General features: G+C 41.8%; 1 protein-coding gene across 4 annotated transcripts in view; it reads right to left on the bottom strand.

Moving 5' to 3' along the window:
• LOC109890671 (calpain-1 catalytic subunit) overlaps nucleotides 1–18,440 on the bottom strand; it is a 26,244-nt gene that overhangs the window by 3,943 nt on the left and 3,861 nt on the right. For all 4 annotated transcript variants that reach the window (XM_031827947.1, XM_020482652.2, XM_020482679.2 and 1 more), the window contains 12 exons: nucleotides 17,833–17,902; nucleotides 7,833–7,951; nucleotides 7,345–7,478; nucleotides 6,772–6,940; nucleotides 6,100–6,183; nucleotides 5,501–5,586; nucleotides 3,234–3,308; nucleotides 2,859–3,019; nucleotides 1,629–1,798; nucleotides 1,418–1,429; nucleotides 1,132–1,343; nucleotides 40–79 (listed from right to left, as the gene is read on the bottom strand). In XM_031827947.1, the coding sequence (XP_031683807.1) occupies nucleotides 40–79; nucleotides 1,132–1,343; nucleotides 1,418–1,429; nucleotides 1,629–1,798; nucleotides 2,859–3,019; nucleotides 3,234–3,308; nucleotides 5,501–5,586; nucleotides 6,100–6,183; nucleotides 6,772–6,940; nucleotides 7,345–7,478; nucleotides 7,833–7,951; nucleotides 17,833–17,902 (1,332 nt within the window). The remainder of the gene's footprint in view (nucleotides 1–39; nucleotides 80–1,131; nucleotides 1,344–1,417; nucleotides 1,430–1,628; nucleotides 1,799–2,858; nucleotides 3,020–3,233; nucleotides 3,309–5,500; nucleotides 5,587–6,099; nucleotides 6,184–6,771; nucleotides 6,941–7,344; nucleotides 7,479–7,832; nucleotides 7,952–17,832; nucleotides 17,903–18,440) is intronic.

Consider the following 18,440-nt stretch of genomic DNA (forward strand, 5'->3'; position numbering starts at 1 on the left):
AGGGAGTTGACACTTGAACATCTAAGCTTGACTCTTTACCTCATCTTCAAAGTTTGCCACCACATCATCATCCAGTTCTCTGAAATGACATAGTAACTATTTAAAATAAATTCCATAAATGTTTACATGCAATGTTTAGATTATACAAAAGCTGCTTTTTACATTCAGTAATAGCCATACAATACAATAGCCACAGACTCTTATTCCAATTATTTACCAAATTGTGCCAATGTCTAGAAGCTACAGTGGTATACAGATGTCAAATCTTAACTTGATCACTCTTTTGTCACTGAGAATTTTCCTACTGCATCAGGAAATTCAAATGTGATTCCCTGAAAAGTTATATTATTCTCTCCATGCAGGGGCAGTCAAATGCTAGGCCCAGGTCCTATTACTCCAACATTCAAATGTACAAAAATGTATCTGAAATGCAGCCATACTCATCAACAACTGTCATTTTAATATAGCTTAATAACACAGATATATATTGTGGGTGGTTGGTTGGATGGAGTCTTGTTGGAAATGTGGGGTTGGGGATCAAGGCTCACTTATTTTTCATTCTTTTCATTTACATACTAAATGTATAGTTTTTTTAAACTCTGATCAACATGATCAATACTTTGTATATATATATATATATGTACTTTTTTAAAAATGTTGTTTTCTTTTTTCGAGTGGCAGCCCACAGGTGAATACAAACTAAATATGAAACGATATTACTCCCCCCATGGTCATAAAAAATCATAGGTTTTCATGAGCCATTGCGCAGGCTACCTTACCTACAGTATATATTATTTTTAAAAAGGACATCTTAAAACCAGTTGAAATGGTACCCAGTGGACCTGCAGTAGGCCTAAAATGTAGGTACGAGACTGCATTGTATACAAATGCCGCTTCCAGCTGCCACCTGGCTGCGATTCTAAATATTTCATCAAACATTCAAATCCTCCTACTGCAGGATTATTTTCTCCTGCGACAAAATGGGTCAATTTAAGATCCATCATCTGTACATAATTACCAACAACTGATTAAGGTGTATTGAGAAAACCAGACGAGAAATTTTGCTGCTAACAGAACTGTATTTCTCCATTTAAATTGCACATCCCTGAAGTACTACTATACTGTACTCACTGTGTCTCCGACTGCTTCTCAGTGAAGACTCTGAGGACAAAGTCAGCCTCTTTCCCAGGTTCGAAGGTGGAGGGTACCACCAGGTACTCCCCGGGTGGCAGGCGCAGCCGTGCGCTCACCTCCCTCAGGTTGATAAAGGTCTCAGAACGTGCACATGATGAGTGCTTCAAGAAGAAGTCTTTCTTCAAATGAACACTTTGACAACCCTTAAACTGAGAGAAAGACAGGGGGTAGATAGCACTAGTTTGTGTGTGTGTTTATGTGGGTGCCTGAAACTGTTACATACCTCTTCTGGAATCTGTAACGATAGAAAGGACAAGGTCAGTTTTAGGGACATTTTGTTTTGGTCTACTGTTGATTCTTTGGTCACTGGGTATCACATCAAATAAACAGACATTATACACAGAATCTACTTCTACTTGGCTAAATGCATCTTTAGTTCATTCTACCTTTCATCAACTTCATCTGCTACTGGCATGTCACCTTTGACCCCTCACCTCATAGATGGCAAAGCCAATGGTGTGCATGTCCTGCCCCTGGCGTCGGTAGCGGCGCCTATCCTTCTGCATGAGAGCCACCAAGAAGCTGCAGGCCTCCTCTTCATCCTCAAGGTCGTCGTCCTCCTCCAGCAGGGTAATCTTATACTGGGGATTGATCCAAAAGGTGTCTAACAAAGACAGAAGGCAGAGGTCATGATAATGCCTCCTTTTGAACATAGCAAGTAAAAACGCCTGCAGTCAATTCTAAACTCAGGGCTCTATTATAACAAACCAAACGCAAATCTTAGCACACTCGCGCAGTGCTGTGGGTGTGTCAGAAATAATTTTGTTGTTTTGACAGCAGGAATTATGGGCACAACAGCTGGTGGTAGTGTAGAGGCACGCTTTTCATTAATTTGTTGTAGGTGTAATGAGGGCTTGACCACTTACTGGCCAATGAAAACCTGCTCTGAAGCTTTTAATGTGGTTGTGCATTTACGGTGTTTGATGTTCCGTTGTCATGAACTCCAATTCATTAGGAAGGCATGGCTGTGCATCCTATCCATTGAAGATTGTTTATTAAACGTCATAGGCCTACAGTAACCCTATAATAGGCCTAGTTAAAAAAAAAAAACATGTACCCAGTTATTCATAAAAGGTAATTGCCTTCAACATGGGAAAACTAGCCTACACATTGCATTCGCATTTCCATAGCCTAAATTGCAATGCAGGTCCGAGCCATGGACATTGCCTGCAAAAGGTTTTAAGATTAGCCAATCTTCGCTATTTGATATCGTCTGTATAGTGACTTTGCCACGTGAAGAAAACAAACAAACAGGCAAATATCTTAGATCACGTCTCTCCGACTGCAGTACTTGTTCACTTCTCTCCTTTATCTGATTCCTTATGATCCTACAGCACCCCCTAATGTCATAACTAGGTACTTGAAAGCATTACACCAAAATATCAGTATATTCCTTATAAAATATGTTATGTTCTCACTAGGATATTTGTATTTAGCAACATATGCAATCCATGAACAATGTATGCAACTCATGTGATAAACAAAAGACATGCAGTCAGTGACTGATGAAGTTGAAGTGTATCCCTGAATCCGAAATCAACTCCTAGCCCCTACCACCTAGGTGGAATTGTTACCATATTGCTTACAACTATCCTATCCTCTCAGGACTACACAAGGGCCTACAAGGTAGTGGGTGTAGTGTGGTGGTCATGGTGCTCTCTCACTTGGGTGGTTCCGGCAGCCTCCAGCTGTGCTGCCCTTCCTCCAGCCTCCGTCAAACTTGATGGTGTTCCAGAAACTCTGGCTGTCATCACTCAGAGCATCTGCTGTCAGGTTACAGATCTCCAGCCGGGAAAACTGGCGCAGGAACTCCTGGAAGGGCATCCTGGATATTCAGAGAGCAGGGAAAGGGAGACAGATGGAATCTGTTTGATAAAATTGGAATATTTCCATCTGGTTTGGGTCAGGTGTGGGTTGGGTTAGATTATTATCGGGTGCCGGTATGGTATACAGGGTCCAGCCTCAACAAACAGGACACCATAGAAAACAGAGTTGTGGGTGGAAAACACACAAGGTAATATCTCAGAATGTGAACTCACCAGAACTCCCCGTCCTCCATGTGACAATTCATGTCCTCCCTCTCTGTTGGATCAATCGCATTCCACTCAGACGAACTAATAGCAATATCAGAGAGAGAGAGAGACACAGAGAGAGAGAGAGAAAAAAAAAGAGACAGTGATGAGTATGGTTTAACTACAAGGCAAGCAGGTACGAGCTCCGCAAATCCATTAGGGATGCAAAAAGTAAAAGACAAACTTGAATTGATGTTCAACAACTCAGACTCACGACGCATGTGGCAAGGACTACAGACTATCACAGGCAAATCCAGCTGTGTGTGTGGTGCCCACCGAAGCCCACCTCCCAGACGAGCTTAACACATTCTATGCTCGCTTCGAGGCAGCCAATACTGAGCCATCCAGGAAAACTCTCGCTGCTCCGGATGACCAGGTGCTTTTGCTCTCCGAGGCTGACGTGAGGACAACTCATGAGTGAATACTCACAAACCCACCAGCCCAGATGAGTGTGTGCTGACAAGGGCTGGGATGATACCAGTAACACGATACTCGTTAGTATCGTGGGCAAGGAAACAAAGCACAAAGCGGATTCACCTTCTTTAGGAAAACAGCCCTAATGTTGGTAACAATCATCATCACGTTGTCATCCAGAGTCACATTTATTTATTTTCCAAGCTATAGCAGACAATATTTTACATATAGAATGTTTTTAAAGGACCAAAGAGTTTGTTCAGCTTCGTTTTTTCATTATTGCCATGGAAAAAAATATTCCGATATCATCCCAGTCCTAGTGCTTACCAGCTGGGGGGCATCTTCTCTGACATCTTCAAACTGTCCCAGGCTGTAGACCCCACATGCTTCAAGGAGAACATTACGTACCAGTGCCCAAGAAAAACAAGGTGACATGCCCAAATGACTATCAGACTCACCCCGGTCATCATGAAGTGCTTCAAGGGGCTGGTCATGGCCCACATCAAGGCTAGCATGCCAGGCACACTGGACCCACTCCAATTTGCCAACCTCTCCAACAGATCCACAGAAGATACCATTTACATCACTATTCACATGGCCCTAACACATCTGGACAAGAGGAACACTTGTGTGAGAATGCTGTTCATTGACTACAGTTCAGCACTATTGTTCCCTCCAAGCTCAACACCAAGCTCTGCAACTGGATCCTGGGCTTCCTGACAGGCAGACCACAGGCTGTGAGGATTGGTAACAACACCTCCCCCACAGTGACTCTTAACATAGGGCCCCCCAGGGGTGTGTCCCCAGCCCTCTTCTGTGCTCCCTGTTCACCCACGACTGCGTGGCTTTGCATGACACCAACAAGTCAGCCTATAGCAAGGAGGTAAGTGAACTGGCATTGTGGTCTCCCTCAACGTCCGCAAAACAAAGTAGTTGATTGTTGACTTCAGGAAGCAAGGGAAGGAACATGCCGTGATCCACATCAACGGGACTGCAGTAGAAAGAGTCTGCAGTTTTAAGTTCTTCGGGGTCTACATCACCAAGGACATGACAATAACCAACACCACCACCACCAGTCTTGTCAAAAGAGCGCAACAGCATCTCTACTTCCTAAGGTGACTAAAGACATTTGGCATGCCACCCTGGGTCCTCTAAATACAACTTCATTATCGAGAGCGTCCTGACCGGTTGAATCGCGGCCTGGTACAGGAATTGCTCCGTCCACGACTGCAAGGCCCTTCAGCGGGTGGTAAAGAGCATGACGTATCGGATCAATAGACTGTCGGAACTAGAAGCACAAGCATTTCGCTACACTCGCATTAACATCTGCTAACCATGTGTATGTGACAAATAAAATTTGATAGAAACTGTCTTTGAGTCTGTTGGTATCTACAAGCCACCAGACTGCTGAACACTTGAACTGGACTGACCAGCAGCCTCTGATTCTCCATACCTTAGCACACATGCACCCACTCACGGACACACCCAACCACACAGATATACACACACACACACACACATTCATGCTACACACACACACACACATCACAACTGCTGCTAACAAACAGACTCTTATTATTATTGCTAAATACTGCACAATTTAAAACACTTTCCCCCCAAATCACCCCTTCCCCAAAACAAGTGTAAATATTACATTATAAATTGTGGCTTCCTCTACTATACTTATGCTAAAATGATTATTCTAATAGTAATTTACTTTATGTTCGTATCCTTGCTGATGCACATCGACTATTATACTAGACTGAGCCACGGAGCCCTACGCTGTCAAGAAAAGCATGATGGTTGTGATGTGAACTCACTTATCACTCCAAGCCCCGGTCCACTCCACCTGACCCCAGGGGTTACGAATACGGATCAACCTCTCCATGCGACCCCGGAAATCCACCTATGATGATAGACAGACACACAAAATTTGGGTCACATTTTACTTAAAAATTTTAACCACCTGCCACATTCCAATTTGAGAGTAGAATTTCTCAATCATGATGTTTGATAGTCACAGATGCCCGTATAACTATTTATTTGGAAATAAGTCATTTCTGTAAAATATTGTCTGTTTACTGAAAGATGAGGAGAATACGTGCTTCTTATTTTGCTTTTTGTGATTTGTTGACATTTATATTCCTGTTTTCACCACTCCTTTTCCTCCAATTCCAGATTCACACTAGGGTCAAGCTGAGCCACGCTATGCTAAGTTGTACTTAGCTGGCCTGCTTACGAATCCACCATGGAACCATGCTGGAAAGGACAATGTGAAAATGAAAAATCTGAGCTATTACAGTATGGTTCGGGTCTGCCCTTTAGTATGAATCAGGCACAATCGCCTAAGGCTTGAAATGGCCCGCAGGAAGAGGCAAATCCCTCACTTTTCCACAAAGCCTTATTTTCACTCACTCACCTGCTTCAGACCTGTGACAGAGTAGGCATGGCCTTTAACCAGCTTCTTAAAGGTCACTGCCTCCATGTCGAAGGCACTGGTGATCTGGTAATCCAAACAGATGTCATCATACATTTCCAATTGTTACCACACACTTCGGACATGACATCTTTGGCCAAAACTACAATTGTGACAACAAACTCTTTTTCTCTCCAATTTAAAGAGGCTGCATGGATGTTTAGTTATTGTTTACCTAAAATGTTGGCTTGAGTGTTGCCTGTGTGGTTCATATACACATATTACAATATAAATAATTTTTTAAGTAGCTTCAGGCTAACAATATACCTTATGTCCATGGGCGTGGGAAGATGTGCCCATTTCTGTCCAATGTGGCAATGTCTAAACCAATATTTCTGTCCATTTTAGGGGACCACTTTTGGCTCAAATCATCCCCAGAGGCAAACGATGAGCATACTGCAGCTCACAATTCCAATATGTGGAAAAATAGGTTGTTTTAAAATAAGCCATGATTCATGTTGTGAGTGATTCTGTTGTTTTGGGGAATTTAAAAGCTGAATTGGGGAAAATGTCAAGCTAGATTAGAACCAGTGACATAGGTCCCATCCAGAAACAACCCCCATCTGAGAGGACTGCAGGTTGTCGTGTGTGCCATGTAACAGGGACGCCACTTACGTCAATGGAGCAGCCCAGAAGGGAGCCTCTCTCCAGGGCTTTACCGATGATCCGGTACAGATCCTTAGGTGCCTTACGTAGCTCGTAAAACTCTGCCACGCCACCGGTGAAGTCCTCAAAGCCCTCTGTGGTGCTGCCACCAGACAAGGCCTCATAGGAGCCACTCAGTCTAACACAAAAAATGTCAGTGTGTCAATCCTGGAAAATAATTATATCCCTTCATGCAACAATGTAAAAGTATTCGCCATCTACAATATTCGTAAATGAAATGTATGTTCATAAAACAAACATGATAAACATAACATTATAGCTACATAGATTTATGAAAGCTTAAGAAATGTATGATGCAATTACACATTAGTCAGAGCTAACTGGACTTGTGACATGTATGCTTTATGAACATTCAATTGTTACCCACTGTTTACTTGGTGTAGCAAATTAAACTTAGAAAAAATACAATTATATTCTAAAGATGGATGCACCGTATACCTGAATTAAAGCCTGTTTTACGGTACCATTAAAAACATTAAAAGCTTTTGACACGGACAATAGCTAATATTAGGAAAATCATACTTGGCATAAGCCTTCTCAATCAGGGCACTCCAGAACTCGTTACCCTCAGCAGAGTGAACAAACATGAGCTCGCCATCTTTGACAGGCAGTCGATCATCAATGACAACATCCACCCACTCTCCAAACTGCCAGAACTGTGAACAAACAAAACAGTTTGGAGTCAGACACGAAGGTTATAATTGTTTTATGCTCCCCTATGAAGCTAAATAACATCTCCAGCATATGTTTCTAAGTGCTCCCCATAATCACCTAATAATATATGCGAGAACTGTTGTCTCTCTAGGAATTTTTGTGGAAAAGCACTGTGACCTGATAATTCAGGAATTGAGCCTCCTACAAAGGTTGATTTAAAATCCTTCCAATCAAACTTCTGAATATGGCAAGTCATTATTTCTTACATATTTACACTACAATGCTGTATCATTATATTATCTTTCATTAAAAGGTTTTTCTATTCCATTTCCTCTATTGTATTTGATTGAATGGACCTGGAAGTGGAAGATGCCAGCGTAGTTGTCTTGGAAGGATTGACCATGAGGGACCACCCTGTGTAGCAGCTTCTCATTAAGGGTGAGGGAAGCAATGGCTGCCAGGAGCCAGCAGTCACCTAACCAGAGGTAAAATAGTAAAAAATAAATTAATCAAATGTATTTATAAAGCACTTTTAAACACTGAGCGGTTGTCACCAAGTGGTTCACAGTAACCTGGCCTAAACTCCAAAGAGCAAGCAGATGCACAGTGGCCTGGAAAACCTTCCTACGAGGAGGAGGAAACCTAGAGAGGAACCAGGCTCAGAATAGAAGCACCTGGCCCAGATGGGAGAAGAGGGAGATAGTTAAAGCATTTTCAAACGTAATCATTTCAACCTGGGGTGAAAGTGTGAGAGAGGGTGAATAAATATAAGCTAGCTTAGCTGAGCCTCAAATGTTTTCTTAAAATAACACCAAATAACGATACAGAAACCTTAAACATTCAAAATCTAAAAAGGCACCATAGCCTAAATGAGTAATGTGTGCATCTTTCTAAAATATTACCCATGTGTCTTAAAAACACAACATTTACACTGGCTGGTGCGGTTTCTATCTCACCACTTTAAATGAAGGCTGCTGTTAGTAGAAAACAAAACACTGAACTCATTTCAAGCACTCAGCTCAAATCACCCTTGTTCAGCATTTAGTAGTGAGTGAATAGCCAACCTAATGCATTTTGGCCAGTCTGAGCCAAGCCTTCAAACATTTGTTCTGGTTTTCCAAAACCTCAACTCCTCTTTGAAAATCGCTTCCAATTTGCTTTAACTGAAATCATATACCATCAGTAGACTACTATCAATGGCATGCAGCAAGAACAGCTGAACATGTCAAAGGCTTATTCCCACCATCGTCACAGTGTTAAAACCATGAGGCAACCTCAACTATTATGGTCCCGTGTAGATCAGTAGATCAAGCATGGCACTTGAAACACCAGGGTTGTGGGTTTGATTCTCACGGGGGACCAGTACGAAATTGTATGTACTCACTACTGTAAGTTGCTCTGCATAAGAGCGTCTGCTAAATTACTCAAATGTAAATGTATTCAGCCTTTAAGGGGCCATGTACTGTAACTGAATTAGTGTGGGGAGTAAGAATGAGCTACTTCCCTATAGAGAGAGCTATGGGGATTGCTAATGCAATTTTAAAACGTCCCTAATGTCACAACTGGGGATTGTTCTGGCCTCAAGGTCTTGCTAAAAATCTCCCTTTCTTTTAAGTGTAACTGCTGTTATCGACTGAGGGGTTGAAATCCTAAGGCTAAGGCCACACTCAAACGCATTAACAGATTAAATTGTGTATGACCAATATCATTGTCCGTTTGTCAAAATTACCACATCAAAAAGCATTGGCTTCATACGAAATTCTCGAACATAAAATTCTAGTGTGTCGGCGTTGTAATGTGGGTGCATATGACAGCAGCCTTATCCATATAAGTGTATACTCAGAAGTAGATATGTTTAATAAGCTTAGCACTGCTTTCTGGTGAAAAAGTTCAAGTATGGACCTTATAGTGAGGAGTATTAGATTGTCAATCATTGTCACATCTTCTATTACATTTCAAGCACTGGTTAGCTTCAACCTGAAGTTTGACGAGCCTTATAGAATACTTGAAAGGCTACATAACTCAGTCAAGATAATTCCCCAAAACAAAGAGGGAGAGCCCACAGGCCGTGACATAACAGGAGAGTCAACTCCTGCCAAAGACAGAAAGAGAGAAGTTGTTTGTGGGCTGGGTCTTCAGAACGTCGTGTGTATAACAATTACACATCCGACCGCCTTTTCAGTTCCAACTAGACTAGAGATGTGAGAAAAAATTTAACCAAGACTTATGAGATCCCAAGAACAGAACAGTTTGGGGCTTTTTTTGGGCCATATCATGTGATCTACTCACAACAACATTTTCTCACTAGTTAAAAAGGAAGCTGATCATGGCATTAATCACGACTGATAGCTCGCTGATTGAACAATCTTTTATCTTGAATTCCATTCCAGTGGCTAGGTTCGTTATCCGCCTCCCTCCACCCTGTTTTGCAAACATACGCCAGAGATTGCTGCATGGGACATCAGCCAAGATCCATTAGCACGCTTTCTCTGTAGGCGTGTCCGCTATTAGCCTTTCTGTGAATCATTACCAGTGTCTCCCTGACTCACAAATGGGTTCTGCCACACCCAAACAGTCAGCTGCCTAGTCAGGGTCATTCTTATTTTACACACAGAGCGATTACAAAAGAGATATACAGTACCAGTCAAAAGTTTGGACACAACTACTCATTCAAGGGTTTTTATTTTTTATTATTTTCTACATTGCAGAATAATAGTGAAGACATCAAAACTATGAAATAACACATGTGGAATAATGGAACCAAAAAAAGTGTTAAACAAATCAAAATATATTTTAGATTATTCAAAGTAGCCATCTTTTGCCTTGATGACAGCTTTGCACACCCTTGGCATTCTCTCAACCAGCTTCATGAGGTAGTCACCTGGAATGCTTTTCCAGCAGTCTTGGAGTTCCCACATATGCTGAGCACTTGTTGGCTGCTTTTCCTTCACTCTGCGGTCCAAATCATCCCAACCATCTCAATTGGGTTGATGTCGGGTGATTGTGGAGGCCAGGTCATCTGATGAAACACTCCATCACTCTCATTCTTGGTAAAAAAAAATTGTCCTTACATAGCCTGGAGGTGTGTTGGGTCATTGTCCTGTTGAAAAACAAAATGATAGTCCCACTAAGCCCAAACCAGATGGGATGGCGTATCGCTGCAGAATGCTGTGGTAGCCATTCTGGTTAAGTGTGCCTTGAATTCCAAATAAAATCAGACAGTGTCACCAGTAAAGCACCCCCACACCATCACCTCCATGCTTCACGGTGGGGACCACACATGCGGAGATCATCCGTCCACCTACTCTGTGTCTCTCAAAGCCATGGCGGTTGGAACTAAAAATCTCAAATTAGGACCAAAGGACAGATTTACACGGGTCAAATTTCCATTGCATGTGTTTTTTGGCCCAAGCAAGTCTCTTCTTATTATTGGTGTTCTTTAGTGGTTGTTTCTTTGCAGCAATTCAACCATGAAGGCCTGATTCACGCAGTCTCCTCTGAACAGTTGATGTTGAGATGTGTCTGTTACTTGAACTCTGTGAAGCATTTATTTGGGCTGCAATTTGTGAGGCTGGTACCTCTAATGAACTTATCCTTTGCAGCAGATGTACCTCTGGGTCTTTCATTCCTGTGGCGGTCCTCATGAGAGCCAGTTTCATCATAGCGCTTGATGGTTTTTGCGACAGCACTTGAAGACACTTTCAAAGTTCTTGAAATTTTCCAGATTGACTGACCTTCATGTCTTAAAGTAATGATGGACTGTCATTTCTCTTCACTTATTTGAGCTGTTCTTGCCATAATAAGGACTTTTACCAAATAGGGCTATCTTCTGTAAACCAACCCTACCTTGTCACAACACAGCTGAAACGCAAGAGTGCGCAAAGCTGTCATCAAGGCAAAGGGTGGCTACTTTGAAGAATCTCATATATTAAATCAGCGAACAGGCCTTTCTAATCGACCTGGCCCAGGTTTCCTGGAAGGATATTGATCTTATCCCGTCAGTAGAGGATGCCTGGATATTTTTTTTTAAATGCCTTCCTAACCATCTTAAATAAACATGCCCCATTCAAGAAATTTAGAACCAGGAACAGATATAGCCCTTGGTTCTCCCTAGACCTGACTGCCCTTAACCAACACAAAAACATCCTATGGCGTTCTGCATTAGCGTCGAACAGCCCCCGTGATATGCAGCTGTTCAGGGAAGCTAGAAACCATTATACACAAGCAGTTAGAAAAGCCAAGGCTAGCTTTTTCAAGCAGAAATTTGCTTCATGCAACACTAACTCAAAAAAGTTCTGGGACACTGTAAAGTCCATGGAGAATAAGAACACCTCCCAGCTGCCCACTACACTGAAGATAGGAAATACTGTCACCACTGATAAATCCACCTTAATTGAGAATTTCAATATTTTTCTACGGCTGGCCATGCTTTCCACCTGGCTACTCCTACCCCGGTCAACAGCACTGCACCCCCCACAGCAACTCGCCCAAGCCTTCCCCATTTCTCCTTCTCCCAAATCCGTTCAGCTGATGTTCTGAAAGAGCTGCAAAATCTGGACCCCTACAAGTCAGCCGGGCTAGACAATCTGGACCCTTTCTTTCTAAAATTACAGTGCCTTGTGAAAGTATTCGGCCCCCTTGAACTTTGCGACCTTTTGCCACATTTCAGGCTTCAAACATAAAGATATAAAACTGTATTTTTTTGTGAAGAATCAACAACAAGTGCGACACAATCATGAAGTGGAACGACATTTATTGGATATTTCAAACTTTTTTAACAAATCAAAAACTGAAAAATTGGGCGTGCAGAATTATTCAGCCCCTTTACTTTCAGTGCAGCAAACTCTCTCCAGAAGTTCAGTGAGGATCTCTGAATGATCCAATGTTGACCTAAATGACTAATGATGATAAATACAATCCACCTGTGTGTAATCAAGTCTCCGTATAAATGCACCTGCACTGTGATAGTCTCAGAGGTCCGTTAAAAGCGCAGAGAGCATCATGAAGAACAAGGAACACACCAGGCAGGTCCGAGATACTGTTGTGAAGAAGTTTAAAGCCGGATTTGGATACAAAAAGATTTCCCAAGCTTTAAACATCCCAAGGAGCACTGTGCAAGCGATAATATTGAAATGGAAGGAGTATCAGACCACTGCAAATCTACCAAGACCTGGCCGTCCCTCTAAACTTTCAGCTCATACAAGGAGAAGACTGATCAGAGATGCAGCCAAGAGGCCCATGATCACTCTGGATGAACTGCAGAGATCTACAGCTGAGGTGGGAGACTCTGTCCATAGGACAACAATCAGTCGTATATTGCACAAATCTGGCCTTTATGGAAGAGTGGCAAGAAGAAAGCCATTTCTTAAAGATATCCATAAAAAGTGTTGTTTAAAGTTTGCCACAAGCCACCTGGGAGACACACCAAACATGTGGAAGAAGGTGCTCTGGTCAGATTAAACCAAAATTGAACTTTTTGCCAACAATGCAAAACGTTATGTTTGGCGTAAAAGCAACACAGCTCATCACCCTGAACACCCTATCCCCACTGTCAAACATGGTGGTGGCAGCATCATGGTTTGGGCCTGCTTTTCTTCAGCAGGGACAGGGAAGTTGGTTAAAATTGATGGGAAGATGGATGGAGCCAAATACAGGACCATTCTGGAAGAAAACCTGATGGAGTCTGCAAAAGACCTGAGACTGGGACGGAGATTTGTCTTCCAACAAGACAATGATCCAAAACATAAAGCAAAATCTACAATGGAATGGTTCAAAAATAAACATATCCATGTGTTAGAATGGCCAAGTCAAAGTCCAGACCTGAATCCAATCGAGAATCTGTGGAAAGAACTGAAAACTGCTCTCCATCCAACCTCACTGAGCTGTTTTGCAAGGAGGAATGGGAAATCATTTCAGTCTCTCGATGTGCAAAACTGATAGACATAACCCAAGCGACTTACAGCTGTAATCGCAGCAAAAGGTGGCGCTACAAAGTATTAACTTAAGGGGGCTGAATAATTTTGCACGCCCAATTTTTCAGTTTTTGATTTGTTAAAAAAGTTTGAAATATCCAATAAATGTCGTTCCACTTCATGATTGTGTCCCACTTGTTGTTGATTCTTCACAAAAAATACAGTTTTATATCTTTATGTTTGAAGCCTGAAATGTGGCAAAAGGTCGCAAAGTTCAAGGGGGCCGAATACTTTCGCAAGGCACTGTATCTGCTGAAATTGTTGCCACCCCTATTACTAGCCCGTTCGTGTCGTCTGAGATTCCCAAAGATTGGAAAGCAGCTGCGGTCATCCCCCTCTTCAAAGGGGGGGACACTCTTGACCCAAATTGCTACAGACCTATATCTATCCTACCCTGCCTTTCTAAGGTCTTCGAAAGCCAAGTCAACAAACAGATTACCGAACATTTCGAATCTCACCATACCTTCTCTGCTATGCAATCTGGTTTCAGAGCTGGTCATGGGTGCACCTCAGCCCCGCTCAAGGTCCTAAACGATATCTTAACTGCCATCGATAAGAAACATTACTGTGCAGCCGTATTCATTGATCTGGCCAAGGCTTTCGACTCTGTCAATCACCACATCCTCATCGGCAGACTCGACAGCCTTGGTTTCTCAAATGATTGCCTCGCCTGGTTCACCAACTACTTCTCTGATAGAGTTCAGTGTGTCAAATCGGAGGGTCTGCTGTCCGGACCTCTGGCAGTCTCTATGGGGGTGCCACAGGGTTCAATTCTTGGACCGACTCTCTTCTCTGTATACATCAATGAGGTCGCTCTTGCTGCTGGTGAGTCTCTGATCCACCTCTATGCAGACGACACCATTCTGTATACTTCTGGCCCTTCTTTGGACACTGTGTTAACAACCCTCCAGGCAAGCTTCAGTGCCATACAACTCTCCTTCTGTGGCCTCCAATTGCTCTTAAATACAAGTAAAACTAAATGCATGCTCTTCAACCGATCGCTACCTGCACCTGCCCGCCTGTCCAACATCACTACTCTGGACGGCTCTGACTTAGAATACGTGGACAACTACAAATACTTAGGTGTCTGGTTAGACTGTAAACTCTCCTTCCAGACCCATATCAAACATCTCCAATCCAAAGTTAAATCTAGAATTGGCTTCCTATTTCGCAAAAAAGCATCCTTCACTCATGCTGCCAAACATACCCTTGTAAAACTGACCATCCTACCAATCCTCGACTTTGGCGATGTCATTTACAAAATAGCCTCCAATACCCTACTAAACAAATTGGATGCAGTCTATCACAGTGCAATCCGTTTTGTCACCAAAGCCCCATATACTACACACCATTGCGACCTGTATGCTCTCGTTGGCTGGCCCTCGCTTCATACTCGTCGCCAAACCCACTGGCCCCATGTCATCTACAAGACCCTGCTAGGTAAAGTCCCCCCTTATCTCAGCTCGCTGGTCACCATAGCATCTCCCACCTGTAGCACACGCTCCAGCAGGTATATCTCTCTAGTCACCCCCAAAACCAATTCTTTCTTTGGCCGCCTCTCCTTCCAGTTCTCTGCTGCCAATGACTGGAACGAACTACAAAAATCTCTGAAACTGGAAATACTTATCTCCCTCACTAGCTTTAAGCACCAACTGTCAGAACAGCTCACAGATTACTGCACCTGTACATAGCCCACCTATAATTTAGCCCAAACAACTACCTCTTTCCCTACTGTATTTAATTTATTTATTTATTTTGCTCCTTTGCACCCCATTATTTTTATTTCTACTTTGCACATTCTTCCATTGCAAATCTACCATTCCAGTGTTTTACTTGCTATATTGTATTTACTTTGCCACCATGGCCTTTTTTGCCTTTACCTCCCTTATCTCACCTCATTTGCTCACATCGTATATAGACTTGTTTATACTGTATTATTGACTGTATGTTTGTTTTACTCCATGTGTAAGTCTGTGTCGTTGTATGTGTCGAACTGCTTTGCTTTATCTTGGCCAGGTCGCAATTGTAAATGACAACTTGTTCTCAACTTACCTACCTGGTTAAATAAATAAAATAAATAAAAATATATATTTTGATTTGTTTTGCACTTTTTTGGTTACTATGTTATTTCATAGTTTTGATATCTTCACTATTTTTCTACAATGTATAAATTAGTAAAAAAATCTGAAAAACCCTGGAATGAGTAGGTGTGTCCAAACGTTTGACTAGTACTGTATGTATATATGTACACTACCGTTCAAAAGGTTGGGGTCACTTAGAAATGTCCTTGGTTTTGAAAGAAAAGCTCATTTTTTGTCCATTAAAATAACACCAAACTGATCAGAAATACAGTGCAGACATTGTTAATGTTGTAAATGACTATTGTAGCTGGAAATGTCTTATTTTTAATGGGCCTTTATACTCCTATGTAGATAGTCCATTATCAGCAACCATCACTCCTGTGTTCCAATGGCACGTTGTGTTCGCTAATCCCAGTTTATCATTTTAAAAGGCTTATTGATCATTAGAAAACCCTTTTGCAATTATGTTAGCACAGCTGAAAACTGTTGTCCTGATTAAAGAAGCAATAAACTGGCATTCTTAAACTAGTTGAGTATCTGGAGCATCAGCATTTGTGGGTTCGATTACAGGCTCAAAATGGCCAGAAACAACTCGTCAGTATATTCTTGTTCTGAGAAATTAAAGCTATTCCATGCGAGAAATTGCCAAGAAACTGAAGATCTCATACAATGCTGTATACTACTCGATTCACAGAACTCCCACCACTCCAAAGGAATGTGAAAAACCATAATTGTAATCTATCACACTGCACATCTAGGCAAGTTAGGTCTGGCAAGAATTGATGAGTTGTTTTTCTGTTCTATGGAGCAAAATGAACTACTGTATGTCTCAGAATGAGGGAAGAGCTATTCACTGTTCCATGCAGGCAGTAATTATGTTAGTTTTTCTAGTCCTCTGGTTTCACTTAAGTGCTCTGTCAAGGAAAATAACATTCACATTGAAAACATGCAACACATTAGAGGGAGGAGGAGGGACACTGCTGTTAAGCAACAAGGTTTTTTTTTATAACAGGGACGTTTTCTCCCAGAAACCGCTTAAGCAAGAAACACACAGAAAATCTGAGTGTAGATAGACTCCCAATAGGTACTTATCACAGAAGGAGGCCGTTCCTTTTCTTGCTAGTACAAAATACATACCTGCTGAGTATCGACCTGGTACCGCCAAAACTACAGTTTCTACTTGTAGAATCGCAATGCTAGGCAGTAGCCGACAACTTGACTTTGAGACAATCAGCGAGCACGAACCTCCACATGGGGGAGCCGACAGGAGTGACAAGGGGGAGAAAAAAATAGGGCACTTTTTCTGGTCTAATACACCCTTTTCGTCAGAGTGTTCTAAATAAAACAATAAAGCTGTATAATACATATTTTTTTCTAGAGCAAGTCTTTATATTTTTTTTACGTCTAGCTAAGGAGTTTTGTGCTTGAATAAGTACTTTTTGCTAATGTGCACTAGCTTATTTGTTCGCTAGATAGCTAACGTTAGCTTGCTAACTGAGCAAGGTAGTCACACACACTTCATATAAAATGAATGGGGTCTTAATAAGTGCAGCACAATGCACACAACACTAAATGCTTTACCAAGCTAGCCATCTGGCCACTGTAGCTAGTAACATTATAATGAAATCACAATGGACTAATTTCCATGAAGCAGCAGCCTGTAGCTGGCTGCCCAGAGTCAATACAGCGTCTTTACGTTACCTAGCTAGCACAACAGCTAGCTAGCTATCTAGAGAATCATGCTAACAATTTAGCTAATGTTAGCCAGATAGCTAAAAATGTATCTATGGACTGTCCATGTGAGAGTAAATTAAATAGTTTCTTTGTCATCTTGCTAGCTATTATTTAGGTGTTGCCAAACTAGCTGTGGCCAGCTGGCTGGTATCAACAATGGCTTTCTACAACAATAGCAACATTAGCGCAGTTGGCTAGTTAGCTAAGTAACATTGACTAGACCATGAAGCAACTCACATGGATATGCATTGCCAAACAAGGCTACTGCCACCTTCTGGTCTGGAGTATTTTAACAAGGCTGAATAGCTGATGACTTCAAGGTCTTTGCTGTGTGAATACAAAAGAGATCGACTGCCAACACTCTGTTCAGAGGTGCTAAGTACTGTCGGCAAGCAAAAGTTTGACAATCCTACCGGTGTGTCTGAGCTATTACAATAGTAGTACTGTAGTTCCTGGAGTACCACACTGCAGAAAACAGAAATACATATTATTTTTAAGGCCTTCCATTAAGCCCCCTTTTATTGTCAAACTATTACAGCACATTGACACCTAAGCACATTGATACTCACCCAGTGCTCCTTGACAGATATCAGTCCTTGTGGCACCGCCCAAAATGAACTCAGGGTTATCTGAAAATTCCTATTGAAAATGAAGTTAAATCAGAAACAGTATTTTAAAGACACGCAAATATGTACACATCGAGACAAATATCATGAATGAAAATGAAAATGTGGCTGATGTTTTTAAATCTGGTGCAAAAGCTTGTGTAATTACAGTACCCCTACTTAGGATTTTGCAACTTTACCCATGGCCATTTTGGACTGACACTGAAAGTATCTTTGGTCAAACTTTTCAAGCTTTCAAAATGTCTGTCAAAAGTAGATTGTTACTCTCTCAACAAATCAAATGTTATTTGTCACGTGCCGAATACTTACAAGCCCTTAACCAACAATACAGTTTTAAGAACCCCCCCCCCCAAAAAAGACATAAGAATAACAAATAATTAAAAAGCAGCAGTAAATAACAATAGCGGGGCTATATACAGGGGGTACCGATACAGATTCAAATGACATCAAAGCAGGGCTGCCATCTCAGCCTTAAGTTATTTAAGTAATTTAGCAGCTTGTGCTGTTCGTTAGTATACACAAGCAGCAGCTGTTGGAGGAGATATGTCTGG

Source organism: Oncorhynchus kisutch, linkage group LG1 (genome assembly GCF_002021735.2).
Source record: "Oncorhynchus kisutch isolate 150728-3 linkage group LG1, Okis_V2, whole genome shotgun sequence".
NCBI classification, from domain to species: Eukaryota; Metazoa; Chordata; class Actinopteri; order Salmoniformes; family Salmonidae; genus Oncorhynchus; species Oncorhynchus kisutch.